The following is a 22,601-nucleotide window of genomic DNA, read 5'->3' on the forward strand; positions in this document are numbered from 1 at the left end:
CAGCTCACTACAGCCTCCACCTCCCAGGGGGGTAAGTGATCCTCCCACCTCAGCCTCCTGAGTAACTAGAACCACAGGAGTGTGACACCACACCTGGCTAATTAAAAAAATTTTTTTTGTAGAGACGGGGTTTCGCTATGTTACCCAGGCTGGTCTTCAACTCCTGAGCTCAAGCAATCTGCCTGCCTCAGTCTCCCAAAGTGTTGGTGTTACGGGTGTGAGCCACCACACCTGGCACAACTACTATTTTTTTTTTTTTTTTGAGACAGAGTTTCGCTCTGTTGCCCAGGCTGGAGTACAGTGGCGCGATCTTGGCTCACTGCAATCTCCACCTCCCGGGTTCAAGCAATTTTCCTGCCTCAGCTTCCCGAGTAGCTGGGATTACAGGCGCCACCATCATGCCCGGGTAATTTTTGTATTTTTAAGAGAGACAGGTTTCACCCTGTTGGCTAGGCTGGTCTTGAACTCCTGACCTCAAGTGATCTGCCTGCCTCAGCCTCCTAAAGTGCTGGGCTCACAGGTGTGAGCCACCGTGCCCAGCTTGAATCACTTTTATTTTATTCCCTCTCTTCCCTAAAAAAACTGGAGGACAAGCTCTGCCTCCTTTCATCAACCATAGTAAGTATGGTATCCATTCACTACTTGACTGCTGGAGAGCTCAGGACATTTGGACAGAAATGCTTCAAACTGGGGCCACAGTAGCCTGTCTCCTCAGAGAGCTGACTTCTGGGCACAGGCGTCTCTATGGCGGGAGCCTACAAGAAAGTGAACCTAACTCATGCGCAGAGGTCATCGCCATGTCACCTCCTAGTAAATGCTCAATAAACTTATAAACCACCCCCTCTCTTTAGAGCCCTACAGTTTTGTTCTTATTGTGGTGGTGGAGGTGGGGAATTGGTGAGGTGGTCCTGTCGTCACCCTGCAAGCTTGCTTTCTCATCCTGACAACCCTCTTTCCCACACCAGTCATGCAGAGGGACTTCCGCTGCTTCCAGCTAGATGGCAGGGGCATCCTGGGGCATCCTGCTGCTCAGGGCCTTGATCATTAGAAAGGGACTGGCTGGCAACCCCTAGCTACTGCCGTCGCTCTGGCCACTAGTAGATTCTGTTTATCAAAATTAACTTGAGAAGCTGAACTGCCTCTGTCTATCTAGAAAACCCCCTTTGGAGAATTCTCTCCTAATACAAGTTTACATTCAAGTCTGAACTGGGTAGATTGTAAGTAAAATGAGTAGCGTATGCATGAAAGTCTCTACTTTTCTTCAGCTACAGTCATTTTTTTGTTGAAGTACAAAATGGGGCTTAGGAGACTTTCCCGGGGGATGCCTCAGAATATCAACACATGCAAGGGTTTCTTCGTTTTCAAAGTTTTGAGCTGAAGTGGGTATTTTATGGACATTTAAGATGTGAAGGGCAGGAGTGAAATGCGGACAGGAACACAGAGTAACTCACAGAAACAAAACAGAGATCTCAATAATCAAAACAGTTGCTTTGTTCCTAAGAAACCCTCTTTTTTGTTAACAGGTCTAATTTTTAAAAACTCTCAGAGGCCTCTAAAGCACTTGTTTACATACAGCCCTTCCCCATGTGCGGCCAGGGTAAGGACACTGCAGAAGGCTGTAAAAGCTTACGCAAAGCCGGCCTCTACATGATCCCTCTGACTTAAAACCTCTTAAATCATAGCTGCTTAACAGCATGACTTTTATATGTACACAAGTTTTGTTTTTCCTGTATTAATCCACACAAGGGGTTGATTAAGAAAAAATTCCCTCAGGTACAGTTCATCCTAGTTTCACTGAAGCCCGTGGAGGAGGCTCTGATGTTTCCACCCTGAGCTCTGTGAACTCTGCTTGTCCTCTGTAAGCCCGCAGACAAACAGGTCATTCAAGTGCGCAGTGCTCCCCACTGCTGGGCATGAGACCCACAGAGAAAGAGGGCCTGGGAGATGAGATGCAGGCTCCTCCAGGAATGAAGAGGGCTTCACAACCATCTTCACTCATCACTGTCTGCCTCTGATCCATAATTCTGACATCGACACGTAATGTATCCATTTGATTTCTGCAATTCAGAACCAGAGGCCAAAGTGTAGATTGCTTTTTCTTCATCCTGGCATTGGCATGACCAATGGCCAGGTATCTAGCGGTGTCAGTAAAAGAATAATAGAGAAAAAAAAAAAAAGGAACAGGAAAAGAACATCCTTATTTACACCATTTGATTGCTATATACCGAAAGCACTTGGGAGAAAACAATGCACATAGTGAATCATCCAATCAGAAACACACAGCTTTATATTATTACAAAAAAGAAAAATACCTCACCTTGTTTTTGTTTCCCAGCACAGACAGAAATCATTTTAAGACAGAGGATCACACAGTCATTTGTACACCCAGCTGACAAACACTTTGGGTCTGGATTTCCTCCCCCAACCACATTACAACATCAGCTTTGACACATCTGTAAAACATCTTCTCTGCAGAAAGTCAGACCCTAAAGATCAAACCCAGGGAGGCACCCTCTCCCCCGGCCAGCTACTCTAACTCATAACCCTCTGAAGACACTTGGTAAAGGCAACACAGCTGACAAGAGCAGTGCTGCCTCAGCAGTAGTGGGCTCTGGCCCTGCCAAGGCAGGGAGGACTAGAGCCAAGCTTCCAAGAAGCCATTCAGACAGGCAAGGGAGAAGGGGAGGGAGTGCAGTGGGGATATAAGAACCTGATGAAATGGAAGAAAGCATTACCTTGGGAGTTACCACTTTGAATTATTATATGATCAGACTCTAGCCTGGCATCATAGAGACTCCAAGTGCCACGGACAATGGGAAAGAAGTGTACTTCTTGAATGCAATTCAAAGTTATCTGACCTTTTTTCACTGCTTCTAGATTCCATTTCGTTTGGGAAACTACAAGAACTTCTTTAATCAGCCATGGCTTTCCAAAAAGTAGAGTGATGTGGCCAGGAAGATGGGGACGAGCAGGCCCACCTGGTAAAGGATGGCTCTGACATCAGAACCTGTTGGCTGCCCTCTCCACTGCCAGGGAAGGAAGCTGGCAATACAGGCGAAGGCAGACACCAGCCCTGTTTCCTGCCTAAGGGGCAGCATCAAGGTCTTAGTGCCCAAAGGCCCGGAAGAGGTCAGTCTCAGATGGGTGCTGGCAGAGTCCTAGCCAAGTGGCCAGGCTGAATCCTTCCTGAGCCATCTGCAGGAAGAGTCAGGAGGGCTAGGCCCTGGCCACTGCCTTGCAGCTCACAGCTGGTTCACACATGCATGCAAAGGGCAGGTAACTAAGTAACCAACCCCTGGAAAGCAGTTTCATAGTTTTTTATTTTTCCCCTTTCAACCTGGTTTTCGGCTCTGGAAGCTGTTCCTGTGCACAGTTCTCTTTCCTACAGTTCTGAGAAAGTGGTTCCATCGCAGATGACCAAAGGCTGGACCCCTCTGGCTATAATGTAGACCTTCCAGTGAGTGGTGCTGGCATAGCCTTGAGGGGAAATAGCAAGAGGAAAACATGTAAATGTTAGCGGGTGGGCACACCTGTGGGCAGAGCAAGGCGGGTCTGCCAGAGCTGGCCCTCAGGGTGCACTGCAGAGCCAAAGACAAATCTTTTTCTATTTTAGTTTCTTTTTTTCTTTTTCTTTTCTTTTTAAGAGATGGGGTCTCACTATATTACCCAGGCTGGTCTTGAACTCCTGGGCTCAAGTGATCCTCCTGCCTCTCACTCCCAGAGTGCTGGGATTACAGGTGTGGGCCACCACTCCTGGCTTAAAGACAAATTGCTCTGAAAGTCTTTTGGCACTTCCTAGTTATTATCAGTCCTCTTTAAATGCTTTATCACCGCCCCTCACCCAGGGAACTATGAATCACAATTCAGCAGGCTTACAACGGCAGGATGCTCTACATGAGGCTGGTGTTGGGCATCAAGTCTCAGCTTTTACAGCAAGAAGACAGAATGGATTCTGAGGGGGCATAAGACCTACTAGCCAATTTTCCTGTGTCTTTCTATAATGCGGTTTCATTACACAACATCCAGATTAACCTAAACCTAAACCAGCATTGCCCAAATTGGGTTCAGCAAACAGTAGAGTTCTGTAAGATATTCCAAAGAAAACAGGTTCTAGAGTACTATGGGCCCTGCTCATCTTTAAACGAAGAGCACTGAGTAGAATTCAACTTTTACTTGGCGACTCCGGAAGGGTCATGATGGGCAATGACTGTCCTGTACAGTGACTGCAGATATTGTACCTGACCCCCGAAAGGTTTTCTGGTGATCTGGAACCCTTCTTTCCTCCATCTCCACAGAACAATGTATGTTTTGTCAAAAATCATAGAACTTGCATGTTGTGGTGCCATTCTTAAGGGTCCTTAAGGTAGAGGAACCGCCGTCTGTCCTGCAACACTAAATGATTCTTCTTGGCCAGGGTCTGCTTTCCTGTCCTTACTGTTAACCGTGGCAGCTACAGTCATCACGCCCATTTCTGTCACTGCTTCAGGTGCTCGCTGGCTTCCCCACCCCTCCCTGCCCCCATTCTTCTCCCGGGCTTGCTCTCCTATTCTTCTTCTCTTCAGTCACCATCCCTCTCTATGTTCTGTCATGTGACTGGCCTTTTATAGACACTGCCAACTACAGGGATCCTTTCTTTCTAGTCAACAAACCAGTCAGGCACAGCACAGCAGGTATCACGCACTGGATGTTAGGCTAATCTGGACTATCTGTACCAGCATTTGATGCTCAAGCTTTCTTGATTACTGCCAGACATTTCTTTTTTTTTTTCCCCCTAATTCTGTAATTGGTATTCCGGTTGCTTGTGGGAGCCGGAAGTCTGGAATTCAGATAACTAAGGTGTTTCTGTAGTTGTCTGAATTGTTAGGCATTTGTAAAATATAAGACAGAAACTTGTTCAAGCACAACCACATGCTCCAAACCTAAATATGCCAGAGAGATTTTCGCAATAGTCATCTCTTATGTTAAGAGTCACTCCATTACAGGAAAAAGGTTCAGAACAATTTCCATACAAGAATCTTCCTTTTTGTAGGAAGTTTCCCAAGAGCCAGGCCAGCTGTGCTCCATTATTAGTTAATGCTTGATTTGCACATTATTTTTATTTTTCATTTCTAAATTGAAATAAAAGTTATGTAATTTAAATTAAAACTTGGCATAGCTTGCAGTCCAATTCCTACCCTCATATAAGATGCAAGGTTTCTAGGGATTTGGGGGTCTTCTGAATGGGTAAAATTAAAGAAATCAATTGGAAAACCCAGTCTGGGCTCTGCCAGAGACTCCAGGTCTTGCCTAGGTTTTGTGAGGCAGGAAAAGCAAGGAGGTCAATGGTGACACTTGCTGATTTATTTGTTTCTTCCAAGAAAACTCGGCTGTCAAACTGATTGCTACTGACAGCAGTGGATTCAAACCTGTTTCTTTGGAACAGATTTTTAGGATATAAGGCACAGGACAAGTCACATTTGGGAAAACACTGAGCCAGGGCCAAGGGTGAGTCATCAATGTGAGGCTGTGACTTGGCTGTGGCAGCCACACAGAAGGTAATATTTCCTTGTGTGACCATTGCCCTTATATACTGCTTGGTATTGGTTTATTTGCAACATGGGTGTATATTCCTGTAGTCCTGGATTGTCCCTCTCCTGGCTTGACTGTGTCCAAGCAGGCACTTAAGACCTGATGCTCTGCTCAACAGATAGTGGGGCCTTGGGGTGGTCACCTCTCCTCTCTGGGTCTCAACCTTTTCATCTATAAAACGAGGGATTGGTCTAAATACTTTCCAGAATCCTTCCTAACTTGAAGTTTCTACGGTCAACAGACACATGCATTCTATATGTTGTACGTACAAGACATTTCTTTCTGCTATGTTTTCTCATTAAGTTGTTTCATTTCTAAGCATAAATGTTGAGCCTGTTAATAGGAGAATGTTATTTTTGATTCTACTAAATAAAACTTCTGTGAAGGCAGTACACGATTCTTAAAATAGCTTTTGAATTAAAAACTAAAAAGATTCATGGCTGACCCTGCCCTCCTGGGGCCCTCCATACCGATATCTCCCGGCTCTATTGGCATGGCCACAGACTGACAATGTTTTCGGCACTGGAAGGGAGGGATAAGCTGCAACATGGCCTCGCCGCTGCCCATGATAAATAGGTCACGCATCTCATGCATCTGGAGGAAAGAAAGAGGAGGGGAGGAAAAGGAAGGCAAAGAAAACAAAATAAAACCAGGGGCTTTAGTAAATAAAAATGCTTTCACATATGGCTCTGAGTTTTCTAGCCTGAGCAAAGAGGAAATAGAACCAATAACAAAAATTTGCAATTATGTCCAAAAGACAAAAACAAACTACTTCTCCTAAGAATGGCATCTCTTGGCACTAAGACCAGAGTACAATCTCTTCCGTGGGTCTCCTAAAGAGGCACTGTGTGATTTAGTGGGCAGTCCCCTCAGCGAGAGCCCCAGAGCAGATCCTGCATGAGCTTCATAATTTGCAACTGGTTTTAGCCACAGCTTCAAAGTAAGCCAAAGGAAAATACCTAATTGCAATTTAACAAAGGTAGTTCTAGCAGAAACCAACAAATGGTGGCTGAAGTATACAACATTCTGAGATTCTGGGTTTGATGAAAACTTTTTAGATAAATAGATAATCGGGACATTGGTTCGGCACTCTTCCATGGAATGTTATTTCTTACTACCAGGGCTCTGATAAGTATTGCACAGCAGGAAGTTTAAGTTTATATTGCCTGGCAAGACCCAGGGGAGCAGGCAGGCCATGCTACTGATTAAAAACTAATGACACTAAGACTGGCCTCTGTTTCTGAAAACTAAGGAGACAACCAGCATATGCACCTGCACAGGTAACTACTGCCCCTCTGAGGGCATGCTACTGCCGGCAACGGGCATTAAATGCAACCTGCTATGTGCCAGGGAAGGAGCTGTGAACCCTGGGGATGGGGCTGGGACCAGGGCAGGGAATAGGGATAAAGAGATGGGTCTTGCTGGGACATTTCTCCTTACCTTGATGATGACAGAAAACCCCTAGGGTCTCTTCTCTCATCTCTTCCTCCTATCTCCTGCCCTTCAGAGAAACCCTTTATACGCCCATATAAAGTGGGAGCCAGAAGTCTGACTCCCTGGGCCATGTCTTGGTTTTTCTCTTCACCATTCACGGCCTCCAGAGTCTTGGGTTTTGGCCCCGTCTTCCCCTGTCCCCAGCCCTGGTCTCTCTGCTGCTGCCACAGGCCTTGCCCATAATGTTTTCATGGCAACACTAGAGCCATTTCACCTGCTAATGTGGTGACAGGGACAAGCCTGGTCTTCCGCCAGCCTGCAGTTGACTGGCACTCACATTGGCGGAGGCCTTACCATCTGTAGTCCTCACAACAATCTCAGAAGGACCAAAACAAGTGGCTGTATCCTTCTTCACACAGGCCTGAAGCGGGTAGGGTCACAGTCATCCATTCCCAGGATGGGAAGAAACAGACAACAGGGCGGCACAGGCCAGCCCTAGGCCACACTGTGGAGTGGGTGAAGTGGGCCTTGGAGCCCCTCACCATCTCCCCGAGTGCCACTTAACAACCAGCTTCCCACTTCTGTCTTAAGGCTGCCTTTGGATACTGGGCCCACAGACACGTGACTTTAACAGGGCCCAGGGATGTGGACAACAGGGTGGGGTTACAAGGCTGCAGGGAAAGGAGAGCTTGGGCCAGGGTGGGGAAACAGATTCTCTAAGAAATCAGGCTCTCAGGAGTTTTGCCTGTTTGGCCACTGCCCTTCCCAAAACATCCTCGAGAACCACAGTATGACTTTGGTAAGCATTTGAGTAACTCTGTATTTACTCCTTTGGCTGGGCTCCTTGATGTTGCACAGGCTGGAGAAATTAACTCTGGTATTCAAGTGGTAAAACCAAGAGAAAGATAAAGGCCGTGTCCCAGAATTATATTTATGAAGATGAAATCATACAAGGGCCTGGAATTCTAGCCGGCGACAGCAGGATAAACTTCTTTAAAATCTGAGGCAAGAGCCCAGCATCTCCACCCCAGTGCTGGCAGACAGAACTTCTTACTTCTAGACAAAATGATTGTTTTTATAGACTTTTAAATTCCTTTAACACAATTCAGCAAATTTGGAGCCAAGCAATAGTATGAGGAGGTGGAAGCCACGGTCCAGAGTTGGTAGGGGGCCACAGTTTGGGAATTTTTTTTTTTTTTTTTTTTTACCAAGGAAAATGCATGCTTTTAATTCTCCCAAACCAATCCAGGCTCAAAAACCTTCCTTAGGAATGAGACTTAACAAAAGGAGCAATTCAGAGAAAAGTAAACAGACACAAATGCAGAACAGCTTCTCCCAGTCCACTGGCCCCAGAGAGGCAACTTTGGCTCTGAGCACTTGGCCCCAGACTGAAGTGGGAAATTATGGGGGCAGAGTGGGCTTTTCCACCCCAGCTGGGCTGCCTGCCTATCAAATCTTTCCCAGGTTCCCACACTTTTTGCCTTTCAAGTTCTCTACCTGAAATCTCTTAATTGTTTATTTCTGGCAAAAACCACCCTGGGGGTTAGAGGGTAAAGGGTGTGTCCTTGGGCAACTCACTTAATCTCTCTGGGGCTCAGTTTCCTTATCCACAAAATGAAGAAGTTATTCCGTTCTTCAAAATGAAGAAGTAAAGCTATTCCTTTATAGCTTTCTTTTCTTTTTAAAAAAAAAATAGGGACAGGGTCTTGCTATATTGCCCAGGCTGGTCTGAAACTCCTAGGCTCAAGCAATCCTCTTGCCTCAGCCCCGCCAAGTGCTGGATTACAGGCATGAGCGACCACCATTCATGGCTGCTTGCCGACTTTCTAATTTAAGGTAGGAATTTAAGGTAGGAAAGCCAGACTAATTGTACACTGAAGTCCTTCAAATTTTAAGATTTTACTTCTTTTAATATAGAAAAGTAGCTTGCCTTAGGTGTTAAGCGCAGGAGGCAGATTTGCAAGGTAACTAGACTTTCTGGAAACCTGCCTTCATGACAAGGTGTGCCCCTGCAAGTCTCCTGGCTAGCAGCAGGAGGGGAGAACTAGACTGTGTGGGCGTCCCCTCAATTCACCCTCTAAGCCAATATGCAGGGAAGGCCGTGGTTATGACATCAGTCCAGATCCCAAGTAAAGAAAATTCTAGATCCAAGTCCTCTCAAAATTTCCTACCTTACTCCCCACAACAGGTTCCGGGTGAAGAAGGAAGCACTTGTTTAAAGAGGCATCTTTTGGAAATGGCAGGTGAGTGAAAACAGGAAAAAGCTCACGTAACATTTGTGATCTGTTCAGAGGTCTTCTCCTATAGAAGTTTGAAATAGAAAAAAAGTAATTAAACTGGTCAAGCCAGTCCATGACTAAGAGAGAGCCAAGTAAGGGTGGGAAAACCGTGGGCGGTGGGTAAAGAGGAAAAAATATGAGTACAGTATCTTAAGTATTAGGTCCCTGAAGAATAGTTGCACCGAGTCAATGAAGTATAACATGGACACAAACAGGCATTAACTCTACAGCCATGATTTGAACATGTGGGTGGAGTGTTTTTAAACTGCAGCTAAAACAATATATAGAGGAAGGAAAGAAACAATCTATTCATTCTATCTTGGAGAAGACTGAAGTAACAGCAGGCCAGGAGGGGGAAGGGAAGAAGAGAGAAGGAGGAAGGGACAAAAAGCATGACCCTTCTTCCGAGGCAGAGGGAGACGCAGGGGAAGCCTGCTCAGCTTGTTCAACTGGGCACTCTAGCACGCAAACAAACAGCACATTTAAAGAAAGATAGAAGCATTAAGACATTAACAAAAAGCCCGAAAAAGCCATTTTAATTATTTTGGAACAGTTCTAAGATGGAAACTGGCTTTCTTTTCTTACTAGGCAGCAACTTTAACCACAAGGAATGAACCATGTCTTCCGCTGGGCACAGGAAGGAACAGCAGGACAAACTGGGGTTTCGATCGTGGCTGGGTAACCTTAGGCAAGTTACTTAACCTCTCTGTTTCCCATTTTTCTTTCTTTCTCCCCCTTCCTTTTTTTTTGAGACAGGGTCTCACTTTGTCGCCTAGGCTGGAGGGCAGTGGTGTGATCATGGTTCACTGCAGCCTTAACCTCCCAGGCTCAAGCCATCCTCCCAACTCAGCCTTCCAAATAGCTTGGATATTTTTTGTAGAGATGGGGTCTCCCTATGTTGCCCAGGCTGGTCTCGAACTCCTGGGCCCAAGTAATCTACCTGCCTCAGACTCCCAAAGTGTTGGGATTATAGGCATGAGCCACCATGCCTGGCTACTGATTCCCACTTGTCTGATCTGAAAAATGACAACAATCATTCCTACTTTCCAGAGTTATTATCAGTGTCTCCAGTGAGCCACAGACACTAAGCACCAACGCACACTGCCTGGCAGAAACAAGTGCCAAAAAATGCAATTCTCCTTCTAATATTTGCACTCTCTCTTCAGCCCCCTGCATGAGGCCGCATTCTACATATAATGCTAAACGCATACTTACAAATAAATTATGACTCTATTAGACAAACTTGCTGTCTCCCGCTGGTGGCGCCCCTCCTTCTGACACACCTCTTCATCCATCCCCTTTCTCTCTCATCATTGGTTTATCAGTGGGATCCCAGCATTGGATTTGTAAAATGCTGGGCCTGTGGTAGTGGCTCAGTGATAGCTATTACTGTTTTGCGAGTATTTCTGGTCTGCCCCTTTCCTACTCACAAGCTAAGTGCCCCCATAGCCCACCCCCCACCCATTTTTTTCTGAGACACAGCCTCATTCTGTTACCCAAGCTGGAGTGCAACAGCGCGATCTCAGCTCACAGCAACCTCTGCCTCCCAGGTTCAAGTGATTCTCGTGCCTCAGCCTCTAGAGTAGCTAGGATTACAGGCACGCACCACCACACGTGGCTAATTTTTGTATTTTTAGTAGAGATGGGGTTTTGCCATGTTGGGCAGGCTGGTCTCCAACTCCTAGGCTCAAGTGATCTGCCTGCCTCGGCCTCCCAAAGTGCTGGGATCACAGGCGTGAGCCACCATGCCCGGCCCTTTTCACACTCACCATGGGTAAGGAAATGGGAACCACCGTTCAGGAAAGCAGCGCCACCACTTGGCGAAAAACCCTTCAGTGAAGCCTTCTATCACCTCAGGGTACTGGCACAAAAAATGCTGAATCTCCTCCGACGACAGGGGCTTTCCCGTCTTGGCAAGGCAGGAGACAAAGTAAAACAAAACAACACAGAGTTACTTGTCAGAAATTTCCTAGAGCTTGACCTAGCCTTTAAGCAAGCAGCCAATCAGTGGGAGACTCAGGCTTCTGCTCACCTTGATCACCAGTGGATGGAGCCTCTCAAATTTCCTTGGGGCATCTTGCAGGAGCATCACCTTCAGGGGTTTTTGGGCACAGCCAGTGCAGTTGGCAGGAATGGGCTCTGACTCATTCTGCTCACAGTCCTTTGTCCACCAGGGGTCAAAGTCTGAGAGAGGAAGGCATATGGAGAAAGCAGATACTGAAAGAGCAGAAAGCAGATACTGAAAGAGCACAGCCGGTACATCCAGTAGCTCCAGCAACGAAACAAGAAAGGAAAGACATCAGAATGACTTTTATTTATTTATTTATTTATTTTGAGACAGAGTCTCACTCTGTCGCCCAGGCTGGAGTGCAGTGGCACTGTCCAGCTCACTGTAACCCCTGCCTCCTGGGTTCAAGAGATTTTACTGCCACAGCCTTCCGAGTAGCTGGAACTACAGATGCATGCCATCACACCTGGCTAATTTTTGTATTTTTAGTTAGAGCGGAGTCTTGCCCTGTTGCCCAGGCTGGTCTTGAATTCTTGGGCTCAAGTGATCTGCCCAAACGTCGGCCTCCCAAAGTGCTGGGATTACAGGCGCAAGCCACCGCATCCAGCCCATAATAATTTTTAAAACACACAATGATAAGCCCTGGAGACCGCCGAAAAGGTAAGGTCCACATGAAGCAGCCTCTGAGGAGGGAGTAGAGGAGAGGGGCAGGAAGGAGAGGTACTCTTCTCTGTATACCTTTTTACACTTTGTGGAAAATATCTTTTAACCTGTACATGCATTTCCTAAATCAAATCAACAAATAAAGCGTAACAGCTAGGAAAAACTATCAGCAGCGTGGAGCTAAAAATGTAGTTCTCCCAACATTTTCTAACCTATGACCCATAGGGCCGAAATGTCTACAGCACAGGGGGGCTGGTGTGGATAGAAGGGTGACCCCATCATCGCTGTGCCCTAATGCACTTCTCACACATGCTGGATATGTGCCTAGACCCTTGGTTCACAAGTACACATGGGAGCCAGGACTCTGGGAAGGAAGAGTGAGAAAAGGGCATAGAAGAGGGAAGGGATGGAGAGGGTAGACAGGACTTTTCTGGAGCCATCTTTGGAATAAAGTGAATTGCATCTGTCCATAAGACAGCACTCTATACCAGCTCAGGACGGGGTGGGACCGCCGGCCATAGTTTCCAGCCCCACATGCTGGTCAGAAATGGAAGACTCCCAACCCAGACCCTGCTGTGAGTGACAGCGGCTCCCTGACACGCCTGTCTGGTTTGGCTCCTTCTCTGAGGGGCTCTTGTTTCTGCACAGCCTTTCCCAGCTTCCCTCTGTTGCCATGCTGTTTATAATGTTATTTCATTATTTCTTGTTTACTTTCTGTTCCATTTTGGATTTCATCTGTGTTCTCTGAGAGATGTGTTTGTTTTAAACTCTGCTTTGAATCTAAAATGTTTCAGAAGATGGTTCTGATTAAAACCCAAAGGAAACCAAATCAGGAGAGAGCCTACAACAAATGATAACAGACAACCAAATGTGGCTGAAACGAAGTCAAGTTTTTAAACCAATAAACATACTTGGAAACTGACTCTTAACCACAAAACATTTTCTGTGGTTGGCAGTAAGCGCTTTATCCTTGTTTTCTCTGAGGCAGTAGTAGTGGGGCATAGGAAATCCTTGTCAGGCAAGGACCGTGTTTGTTCTTGGCCGGTCTCCTGAGCATCCTCCATCTCTTGCAGATAGTATCTGTGTTTCCGGGAGGCAACTGCCACCTACCTTTCTCAGCCAGTCCCAACCTGCAGGAAGATTATTAGCCAGAGGATTACTGATACAGTCTGCTCCTGGGAGGGCACCTCTCCTCCCACAGTGCTCCGGGGGTAGCTGACAACCCTTTAGTGCCACCTGTTTCAGTGGCACACTGAGGCTGCAAAGTTGCATTTTTCTTCTCTAATATTTTCAAATGTTTCCTATTCAGGGTCAAATACAATAAATTCTTGCCAATATGCAAAAATTCTGGGTAACGGACACACCATGAGGCATAATCATAACAACATGTTACAATTATATAGCATTTCAGTTTCCAAAGTACTTGCAACGGAAGGGGAAGGAGAAAGAAAGCTAACGCACTGAGTGCTTGCCCTATGGTAATCACTTTCCCATGTTATAGCATTTAATTTTCACTGTGTAATTACTGAGTAGGAATCACTATTCTCATTCTGTGGATGAACAAACTGAAAGTCAGAGGTGATAGGAAGTTCCCGAGGTGCCAGAGTGTGGCAGGAAGAACACAGGAGATGCTGGGCGTGCAGTGGGGGTTTGGGTAAGGAAACAGGCTGCAGAGGGAGATGTGGTGAGGGCTTCCAGGGCTTGAAGCATGTCTGACTCCACTCAGAACAAAAAGAGGAACTGTTGGAGGCTTCTGAGCAGGAATTTCTCCATGTTCTAGGAAGATTATTCTGGATTGTGATTAGGGTGCCCTAGAAGAGAGAGGCTGGGAAAAGAAAGACCTGGTTATATTTTAGTTTTGCCCGTTTTTAGGGAAAAGTGGGGGGGGGTTCCACTGTGATGAGAAGTGAAATATAATGAATGAGGCAGTGAGAATGGAAAAAAGGGGTGGATTCTAGAAGCAGTGAGGATGAAACCTACAGCCCCAAGCAGCACTACTGTGAATGTCTGCACTACGCTGTCCTCTTGGTCAGTGTCATCATAAACCTGCAGATCTCTGCTATCGCCCATGTCTAGTGCTCATCTAGGGAACGTCATCTCCAGATTTATTATGACACTTTTCTGTAGTAGTGTGTCATATTCCAACAGAATCAGTTAATTATGACAATCTTCCCAGGAGATGAGAGTAAAGCACCAGGAGAAAGGGGCACCTTCCTCGAATTTGTACAAAGGTGCTGCATGGGCTAGCAGCGAACAGCTCTTAACCTAAGAGTTAGGATAATTATTTTAACTACAACTTATTATTTATTTTTTTTTTTGAGATAGAGTCTCGCTCTGTCACCCAGGCTGGAGTGCAGTGGCACGATCTCTGCTCACTGCAACCTCCGCCTCCTGGGGTCAAGCGATTCTCCTGCCTCAGCCTCCCAAGTAGCTGGGATTACGGGTGCCTGCCACCAAGCCCGGCTCATTTTTGTATTTTTAGTAGAGACGGGGTTTCACCATGTTGGCCAGGCTGGTCTCAAACTCCGGACCTCAGATGATCCACCAACCTCAGCCTCCCAAAGTGCTGGGATTACAGGCGTGAGCCACTGTACCCAGTCTAGCCTAATTTATTTAATTTTAATTTTATTCTGAGCTTTAGATATTCTTGGGATTTCCAGGTGGAGATGCCTTTAAAAAGCAGGTAGAAGAAAACCCAGTAAAGGGAAATCAAGAAAGAAAAAGAAAGTAGGAATAGCAAACTGAAAGAAAAACTTGGAGGTGGTGTTCCTTGAGGGTCTAAGAACACAAGTAAAAAACTGTTAGTACTAAAAACAGAATTTAGTAAGGTGACAGAATACAAGATACAGATTTTCAGATACAGATTTTTATAAGAAACAGATTTTCTGTCTGTTTTGTTCACCGCTTTGTTGAGAACAGTGCCTGGCATATAGAGCAAGGTCTCAATAAACATTTATTGAATGAGTGAATGAAGTTGGGGAGAGGGAAGAAGGGATGGAAGGAGGAAGAGAAGGAGGGAGGAAGGCAGGAAGGCAGGTAGGAAGGCTGATTTTTCAGAAGTTTTAACAATAGAATCAAGTCCATGGGGAGAAAAATCAAATGAGCAATCTGGATTCACAGAAACCTCAAAATAAAGATTAAATAAATATAACCTCATGATTTCTTACATTATAAATGCACCCAAGAAAAAGCTACAAAGCCCATGACCAAGTTCCCATGACGTTAACTAGTGTGTCCTCAGTATTTAATCAGGCGGTTCTCCGGAAGCTTGTTTTTGCATAGCACCTCTTCTAGCACCCTGGGCATGAGGCAGGGGTGAAGCCTTGACAGTGAAGGAGGCTTTTGCCAGGTCCCTGCATGTGTGGCACCATGCCCAGAGCCATTTTCACACACTGCAGAGAGGGAAAGAGCCCAAGAAATCATTTCACCAACAGCCTTGCCTCCAGGAAGCAATGCATTTGAACCACTCCAAACCATAGACAGAGTCTATTTTCATGAGTTCTCACTTGTACAAAAATTTGTTTCTAAATGTGAAAATTTATTATCAAAAACACAGCAAAGGAAAAAATTAAAAATAAATAAACAAATATAAGACTTTAGATAAGTCAGCCAATCCCCTTGCACATTAGTTTCCTCATCTTTGAAATGAACATAAAAACAGTATCTCCCTTATGTGACTGCTATGAAGACTGAGAAATACATATAAAGTACACGGCACAGTACCTGGTATACAGAAAGTGCTTGACAGAGCCATTATTATCACAGAAGGTAAGCTTATTTTGCAAACAAAAGAGTAAGGTTTTCCTTGAGGTCTAAGCAGTTCATCTTTGAGCACAGGTCTGGACTCTCTAAGTCTCACTAGGTTCTTAGTTTGAGGCCAATAAATGATCTGTTATTTCCAAAACTTCTTGATGTTGCTGAATCTACTTCATCCTTCCTTTGAAGGTCACTGGATGCATCAAGTTCCAAATGTGTGCCTTTTCACTGTATGTGAGAACTATCCCAGGCTTCCTCAGTAAAAATGAATGTGTTATTTTTAAATTGGCCAGAAAATGACCAAAGTAAACAAAATAATTGGCCGAACATGCTGGTGCTTGGCTTGACTGAGGGCAGAGATGGCAGGCAGTAAGTGTGGTATCTTGGACAGAATGCTAGAGGGGGTTAAGAAACTAGGGTTCAAGTGTGATTTTGTCACTTTTAGCTGGGTAAGCAAGCTCTTTTACCCCTCCTGGCCTCAGTTACCTCTTTTATAAAATGGGGTATGTACCAGATTAAATCTAAAATTCTTTTTCAGCTTTAAGACTCAATGATTCCATGGAAATGGTAAAAACCAAGGGGATGGTTGGCAGGAGTAAAGGGACTATAAAGATATGAGTCCAGGAGGGGAGAAAAAAACTAAGAATGTGAATGTAAAGAGAAAACTCTGGGTAAGAGGAAGGATTAAGTCAGTCAAATATTATCCATAAGGGTGCAGACTAGGAGGATGAGCTGGACTGAATGTCTAAGACAAGACCAGGTCAGGAAAATTCTAAAGGGTCCATAGCTTGAAAGACCACTTATCTTTGGAACAGCCAGAAAGAACATTGTCTCTTCAGGGACTAGGGAGTTAAGAGAAAGTAACTGATGATCTGAGAGAGAGAGAGAGTGTAGAACTCCAACATCAGACTTAAAGCTAGACTCTTCAGGTCTACCGCATGGCTACAGACTACTCACATCAGAGGTGAAGGGCTCAGACTCTGAAGACTGGCTGCCTGGGTTCAAATCATGGCTCCATGACTAGACTTGGGACCTTGAGCAAGTGACCTAACCGTACTGTGCCTCAGTGTCCTCATCTGTAAAATGGGCATAAAACCTGAAGCTACCCTATAGGGATGTTGTCAAGATTAAATAAGCTGATATATGGAAAGTCCCCTGAACAGGGTCTGGCATCTGGTAAGTAATAAACAAGTATCAGTTTATTCACTTATTTTTTGCTACAGAGTGGGATGTTTCCATGACTCACTACGAAGTCACTTCATTCTTCTTATTGAGAGCATTTAGGGGCAGGATTTCCTATCTAAGGCTGAAATCTAGAAAAAGAACCCCACTTCTGTCACCTTTTTGTTCCCTGGGTGGGGTCGGGGGAAACTTCTAGTCACTGGTGGTGGTGCCTCTTATATATCACCAAGGCTGCAGCTGCCCTCCATCATTCCTGAGGTGCCACTGCAAGGAGCACCAGATGACCCTGGGAGGGTGAGACAGGCCAGCACTTCAGGAAACCATATGGGGTTTCCTTTGGGGAATCTGCCACACCATTCTCCCCTTGCATTTACTTTAAAAGTACAGCTAAGTAATCCTAACTTGAAGGTAGTTGTTTTCTAACACCAGGACATTAAAAATGATCTATTTTTACTTTTCCTGCCCTCTTACAGGCCCAGATTAAGTTGCACTTAATTCTCCCTCATGTGTTTCTGTTGACCCTTCATATAATTATGCATTTTTAACTTTTCTTCCAAATGCTATGCAAAATGCTGTTAGTTTCACATGTCTACAACTTCCCAGAATTATCATACATAGGAAAATATGGTGCTTCCACGTCCACATTTACAAGTAAAAACAGCACTTTAATAGAATCAACAACATTAAAGAGCTAAAGCCACACCCTTCCAACGCTCACTCGCTCTCTCTGCAACTGAGCTCCAAGGACTTGTTTTATTTCCATCTGCAAGGCAAAATATTGATTTGAAGTGGTCCAAATCATCCAGCTTGTTGACAAGACACTAATGTTTCTGGAATGTTTAAACTATGATTTAGAGAAGGAGCAAGCAGTGTTCATTGACGATGCCCCATTTCTCAATTCAACCGTGTATGGAGATGTACTTCACAGGACCAGGGAAGAAGATAATGCCATCAACCAGATCGGGAAAACTCATCAGGAGTTGCCGTTAGGGAGGTTGTCGGGGGAAGACAGTCAGGAAAGGAGACTGGTATGTCTGAGGAAGAGGCACAGACTGGCCCAACTGACAAGTTTCTCTCGCTGTTTCCTCCAAATGCTCTGAACCGTTCTGATAGGAGTTTGAGACTGCATTTTTTTTTTTCAGCTCTGTTGATGACATTTCAAAAACAACCTTCCCAATAAATTCAAGGAAGTTATATCTGGAATTTTCAAATGAAATATCTGAGCTGTTGATTTTTAAAAAAACAAAAACTCATGAGGTGGAGTTCTTGTCTTACAATGTTCCCTTCCTCTGAGTTTGATACAATTTTGGAAACCTTTCCATGACTTCCTCAAGTGTACAAAAATAGCTTTCAATGGAGACCCAATCCAAGGGATGATTTTTATGACTGATTAGGTCTTAAAGAATGACATTATGATTATAAAGCTTAAATACATTTTTTCTGAAAGCATTTTTCCTAAAAGTTATGACACATTCTAAAAGTTTCAGAACATGGTTACACAATAAATTCTATAATCCATTTGTGATATTAATATACATATTATTCTACATTGCCAAATAAGATAAACATCACCAAAAAAATCCCAAAATAGGCCGGGCGCGGTGGCTCATGCCTATAATCCCAGCACTTTGGTAGGCCAAGACAGGCAGATCATGAGGTCAGGAGATCAAGACCATCCTGGCTAACACGGTGAAACACTGTCTCTATTAAAAATACAAAAAAATTAGCCGGGCGTGGTGGTGGGCGCCTGTAGTGCCAGCTATTTGGGAGGCTGAGGCAGGAGAATGGCGTGAATCCGGGAGGCGGAGCTTGCAGTGAGCTGAGATCACACCACTACAGTCTAGCCTGGGTGACAGAGCGAGACTCGGTCAAAAAAAAAAAAAAAAAACCCAAAATAATATCCCCCTTTCTCAAAAAGTAAATTTCTTTTCACACACACACACACAAACACATACACACACAATTGGAGGCAGGGTCTCACTATGTTGCCCAGGTTGGTCTTAAACTCCTGGACTCACTCAATCCTTTTGCCTTAGCTTCCCAAATTGCTAGGATCATAGTTGTAAACCACCGCATCCAGCCCGAAAAAGTAAATTTCGACTCGTATTACATGTTACACTATTCTCAAAAGGAAACCCCTCAAATAGTCTGTCAAACTATGAATTCTTACGCCACTGATGCACTGTTACTAAATTTATGTGTTTTTAAAATTCTATTTACTGGCAAAATTGATACACTTTTGAGCACTAAATTAAATGAGCTGTGACAGACAGAAGGACTAAACTGAAAGAGTGGGATATACTTAGGCAAAAACCTAGCCCAATAGGCCAAGGACTGTTAGAGGACCTTTAGAAGCAAGCTGAACTCAGTTGCTTTCAATAAACCAATACCTATGTACTAAATATGCATTATGGACAGGAATCACAGGAGAGAAAAGGATGAGATACAATCAAATCCTTTTTATGGGCAACATATTCATCCCCATCATGTGTGTTCTGGCATTTGGGGGTGTGAATTTGGCTCTACCAGATGTTCCTCTAGCAAGTTTCTTAATCTCTCTGAGTCTTGGTTTCTTAATCTGTAAAATTGGGATAATAAACCCCATCTCACAGAGTTTTAGTGGGGACTGAATTAAAGGAGACAATATAGGAAGGGTGCCTCTCATTAGGTATCAATAAATGTTACTTCCTTTCCTATCATATACTGTCAAGAAAACTGTATCTAATAAGCAGTAAATGTTGCATTTTACCTGGAAAGGGTCTGTCTTCATCACCCCCATGCAGAGGAACTCCCTTGTTTTCTGACATGTACTTCTTCGTAATGGGCAAGGACATCAGTCTAATGTGATGGATGAGTGAGCGCCAGGTGTGAGCTCCAGAAAGCACTGGCTCAGGTGCTAATGGGCTGAAAGGTTGAATCACAAAGTAGGCAGTGAGCAAGATTAATCCCAAGGTTGCGAGAACCTACAAGGAAAGGTAGAAAAGGCATTAATAATCATCCCAGCAAACAAATACCTTAATACCAAGAAAAACAAAACAAAACAAAATAGGCCTCTTCTGCTATTTCCAATGTGCCTTAAGAACCAACCCATTTTCATAAACAAATCACTTATGTTTACTTCTGGAAGAATTTAGAATTTGAGAACTATGGGGACTGCAAGGCTCACCAAGCTGCTACCATATAATCAGTGTATTTTTAAATCCACCATTTAAAAATACACAAAGGGGGCTGGGCGCAGTGGCTCACACCAGTAATCCCAGCACTTTGGGAGGCTGAGGCAGGTGGATCACGAGGTCAGGAGATCAAGACCATCCTGGCTAACACAGTGAAACCCCGTCTCTACTAAAAATACAAAAAATTAGCCAGGTGTGGTGGTGGGCGTAGTCCCACCTACTTGGGAGGCTGAGGCAGGAGAATCACTTGAACCTGGGAGGCAAAGCTTGCAGTGAGCCAAGATCGCACCACTGCACTCCAGCCGGGGTGACAGAGCAAGACTCCATCTCAAAAACAACAACAACAACAACAAAAGCACAAAGGGGCTGGGCGCAGTGGCTCACACCTGTAATCCCAGTACTTTGGGAGGCCAAGGCAGGTGGACCACCTGAGGTCAGGAGTTTGAGACCAGCTTGGCCAACATGGTGAAACCCCACCTCTACTAAAAATACAAATATTAGGCCGGGCACAGTGGCTCATGCCTGTAATCCTAGCACTTCGGGAGGCTAAGGTAGGTGGATCACCTGAGGTCAGGAGTTCGAGACCAGCCTGACCAACATAGTGAAACTCCCATCTCTACTAAAAATACAAAATCAGCCAGGCATGGTTGCGCATGCCTGTAATCCCCGCTATTCGGGAGGCTGAGGCAGGGCAATTGCTTGAACCTGGGAGGCAGAGGTTGCAGTGGGCCAAGATCATGCCATTGCACTCTAGCCTGGGCAACAAGAGTGAAACTCTATCTCAAAAAACTAATAAATATATACATAAAGGCTGGGTGCAGTGGCTCACGCCTGTTACCCTAGCACTTTGGGAGACTGAGGCGGGCAGATCACTTGAGTCCAGGAGTTTGAGACCAGTCTGGGAAACATGGAAAAACCCCACCTCTACAAAAAATAGAAAAATTAGCCAGGTGTGGTGGCGCATGCCTGTGATCCCAGGTACTTGGGAGGCTGAGATGGGAGGATCACCTGAGTCTGGGAGTTTGAGGCTGCAGTGAGCCATGATGGCACCATGGCACTCCAGCCTGGGCAAAAGAGTGTGACCTTGACTAGAAAAATAAAAATTTGGCCAGGCGCAATGGCTCAGGCCTGTAATCCTAGCACCTTGGGAAGCTGAAGCAGGCAGATCACTTGAGATCGGGAGTTCAGGACCAGCCTGACCAACATGGAGAAACCCTGTCTCTACTAAATTTTGAACCTGGGAGGCGGAGGTTGCAGTGAGCTGAGATCATGCCACTGCACTTCAGCCTGGGCAACAGAGCGAGATTCGGTCTTAAAAAAGAAAAAAAAAAAAACACAACGAGGACAGGTGTGGTGGTTCATGCCTGTAATCCAAGCACTTTGGGAGGCTGAGGCAGGTGGATCACCTGAGGTCGGGAGTTCAAGACCAGACTGACCACCATGGAGAAACTCTGTCTCTACTAAAAATACAAAATTAGCCCAGTGTGGTGGTGCATGCCTGTAATCCCAGCTACTGGGGAGGCTGAGGCAGGAGAATCACTTGAACCCAGGAGGTAGAGGTTGCGGCGAGCCGAGATCGCGCCATTGCACTCCAGCCTAGGCATCAAGAGTGAGACTCTGTCTCAAAAAAAAACCACACGCACACACAACAAACAAACAAACAATAATAATAATAAAATAAATAATAATAATATGCAAATATAATTTAACTATAAATATGCAGCTTTCATCTAGGACCTTTAACAACACAGTCAAATTTCCTAGTAACACACAGTAACAAGAGCAAAGGCCAATTCATTCACAGAAAAACCAAGGCTCAGTGGTGGGATCAGTCAACAATAGCATTTGTGAAGAATGTTGAAGAGTTTGTGCTCTGTTGAAGCAATTACCAACTCAGGAAACATTTTACCTTATACACAACTATAAGGAGAGGATGTTGTGGGGGGGGCCTCTGAGGTTCATTCTTTTCCAGCAGTTGTCTGATAAATTTTTCAATTGCCTTCTCTGACATGCCACACTGATGGCCTGTCTGTCTCACCAAATCAACAGTCTCTGAAAGTTTGTCATAAATGCTGACCTCGTTGGCAGCAAGATCCATGTCTTCCAATATAAAATCCCTGAGAGAGACAGAGAGAAAATAAATGTAAAAAGAAAGGTGGTTTATTTAGGTACTTCCTCTTCAAAGCTACTTGACCATCTGTAGAGAAGGACCTGTTTTGTGTTTTCTGCAATCCTCTACAGACCAATACTTTTATAAAACACAATGAATACGTAGAGACAATGTCAAATTGCCAAACAAGTTTTAAAATACTAGTTAACTGTGGGCCAGGAACAGTTTACAGACCTGCACTAGTTCCCAAACACTGAGGAGCACTGGTCTAGAGCACAATATATCCTAATGGGACTCTGAAGCACTAACGACATCCAAAAAAGATTTCTGACACCAATGATGGGAGATCTGCTACTGGTGATTTCCTAAAATAAAAAAAATGGATTATGCATAGTGTTGTTGATCAATTATTTCTTTCCAATTATACC

The 22,601-nt window shown here is 44.8% G+C and overlaps 1 protein-coding gene across 50 annotated transcripts in view; it reads right to left on the reverse strand.

The window, feature by feature from the left end:
* Positions 1 to 2,165: 2,165 nt before the first annotated feature.
* Positions 2,166 to 22,601, reverse strand: part of C4H6orf89 (chromosome 4 C6orf89 homolog) — a 45,700-nt gene continuing 25,264 nt past the window's right edge. For 19 of the 50 annotated variants that reach the window (XM_028846883.2, XM_028846876.2, XM_077999029.1 and 16 more), the window contains 7 exons: positions 21,973 to 22,180; positions 19,640 to 19,853; positions 11,314 to 11,465; positions 11,051 to 11,190; positions 9,174 to 9,303; positions 6,039 to 6,162; positions 2,270 to 3,477 (listed from right to left, as the gene is read on the reverse strand). In XM_028846883.2, the coding sequence (XP_028702716.2) occupies positions 3,383 to 3,477; positions 6,039 to 6,162; positions 9,174 to 9,303; positions 11,051 to 11,190; positions 11,314 to 11,465; positions 19,640 to 19,853; positions 21,973 to 22,161 (1,044 nt within the window). In that variant the 5' untranslated portion in view covers positions 22,162 to 22,180 and the 3' untranslated portion in view covers positions 2,270 to 3,382. 50 annotated transcript variants of the gene reach the window in all.

This window comes from Macaca mulatta, chromosome 4 (genome assembly GCF_049350105.2).
Source record: "Macaca mulatta isolate MMU2019108-1 chromosome 4, T2T-MMU8v2.0, whole genome shotgun sequence".
Classification (NCBI taxonomy): Eukaryota; Metazoa; Chordata; class Mammalia; order Primates; family Cercopithecidae; genus Macaca; species Macaca mulatta.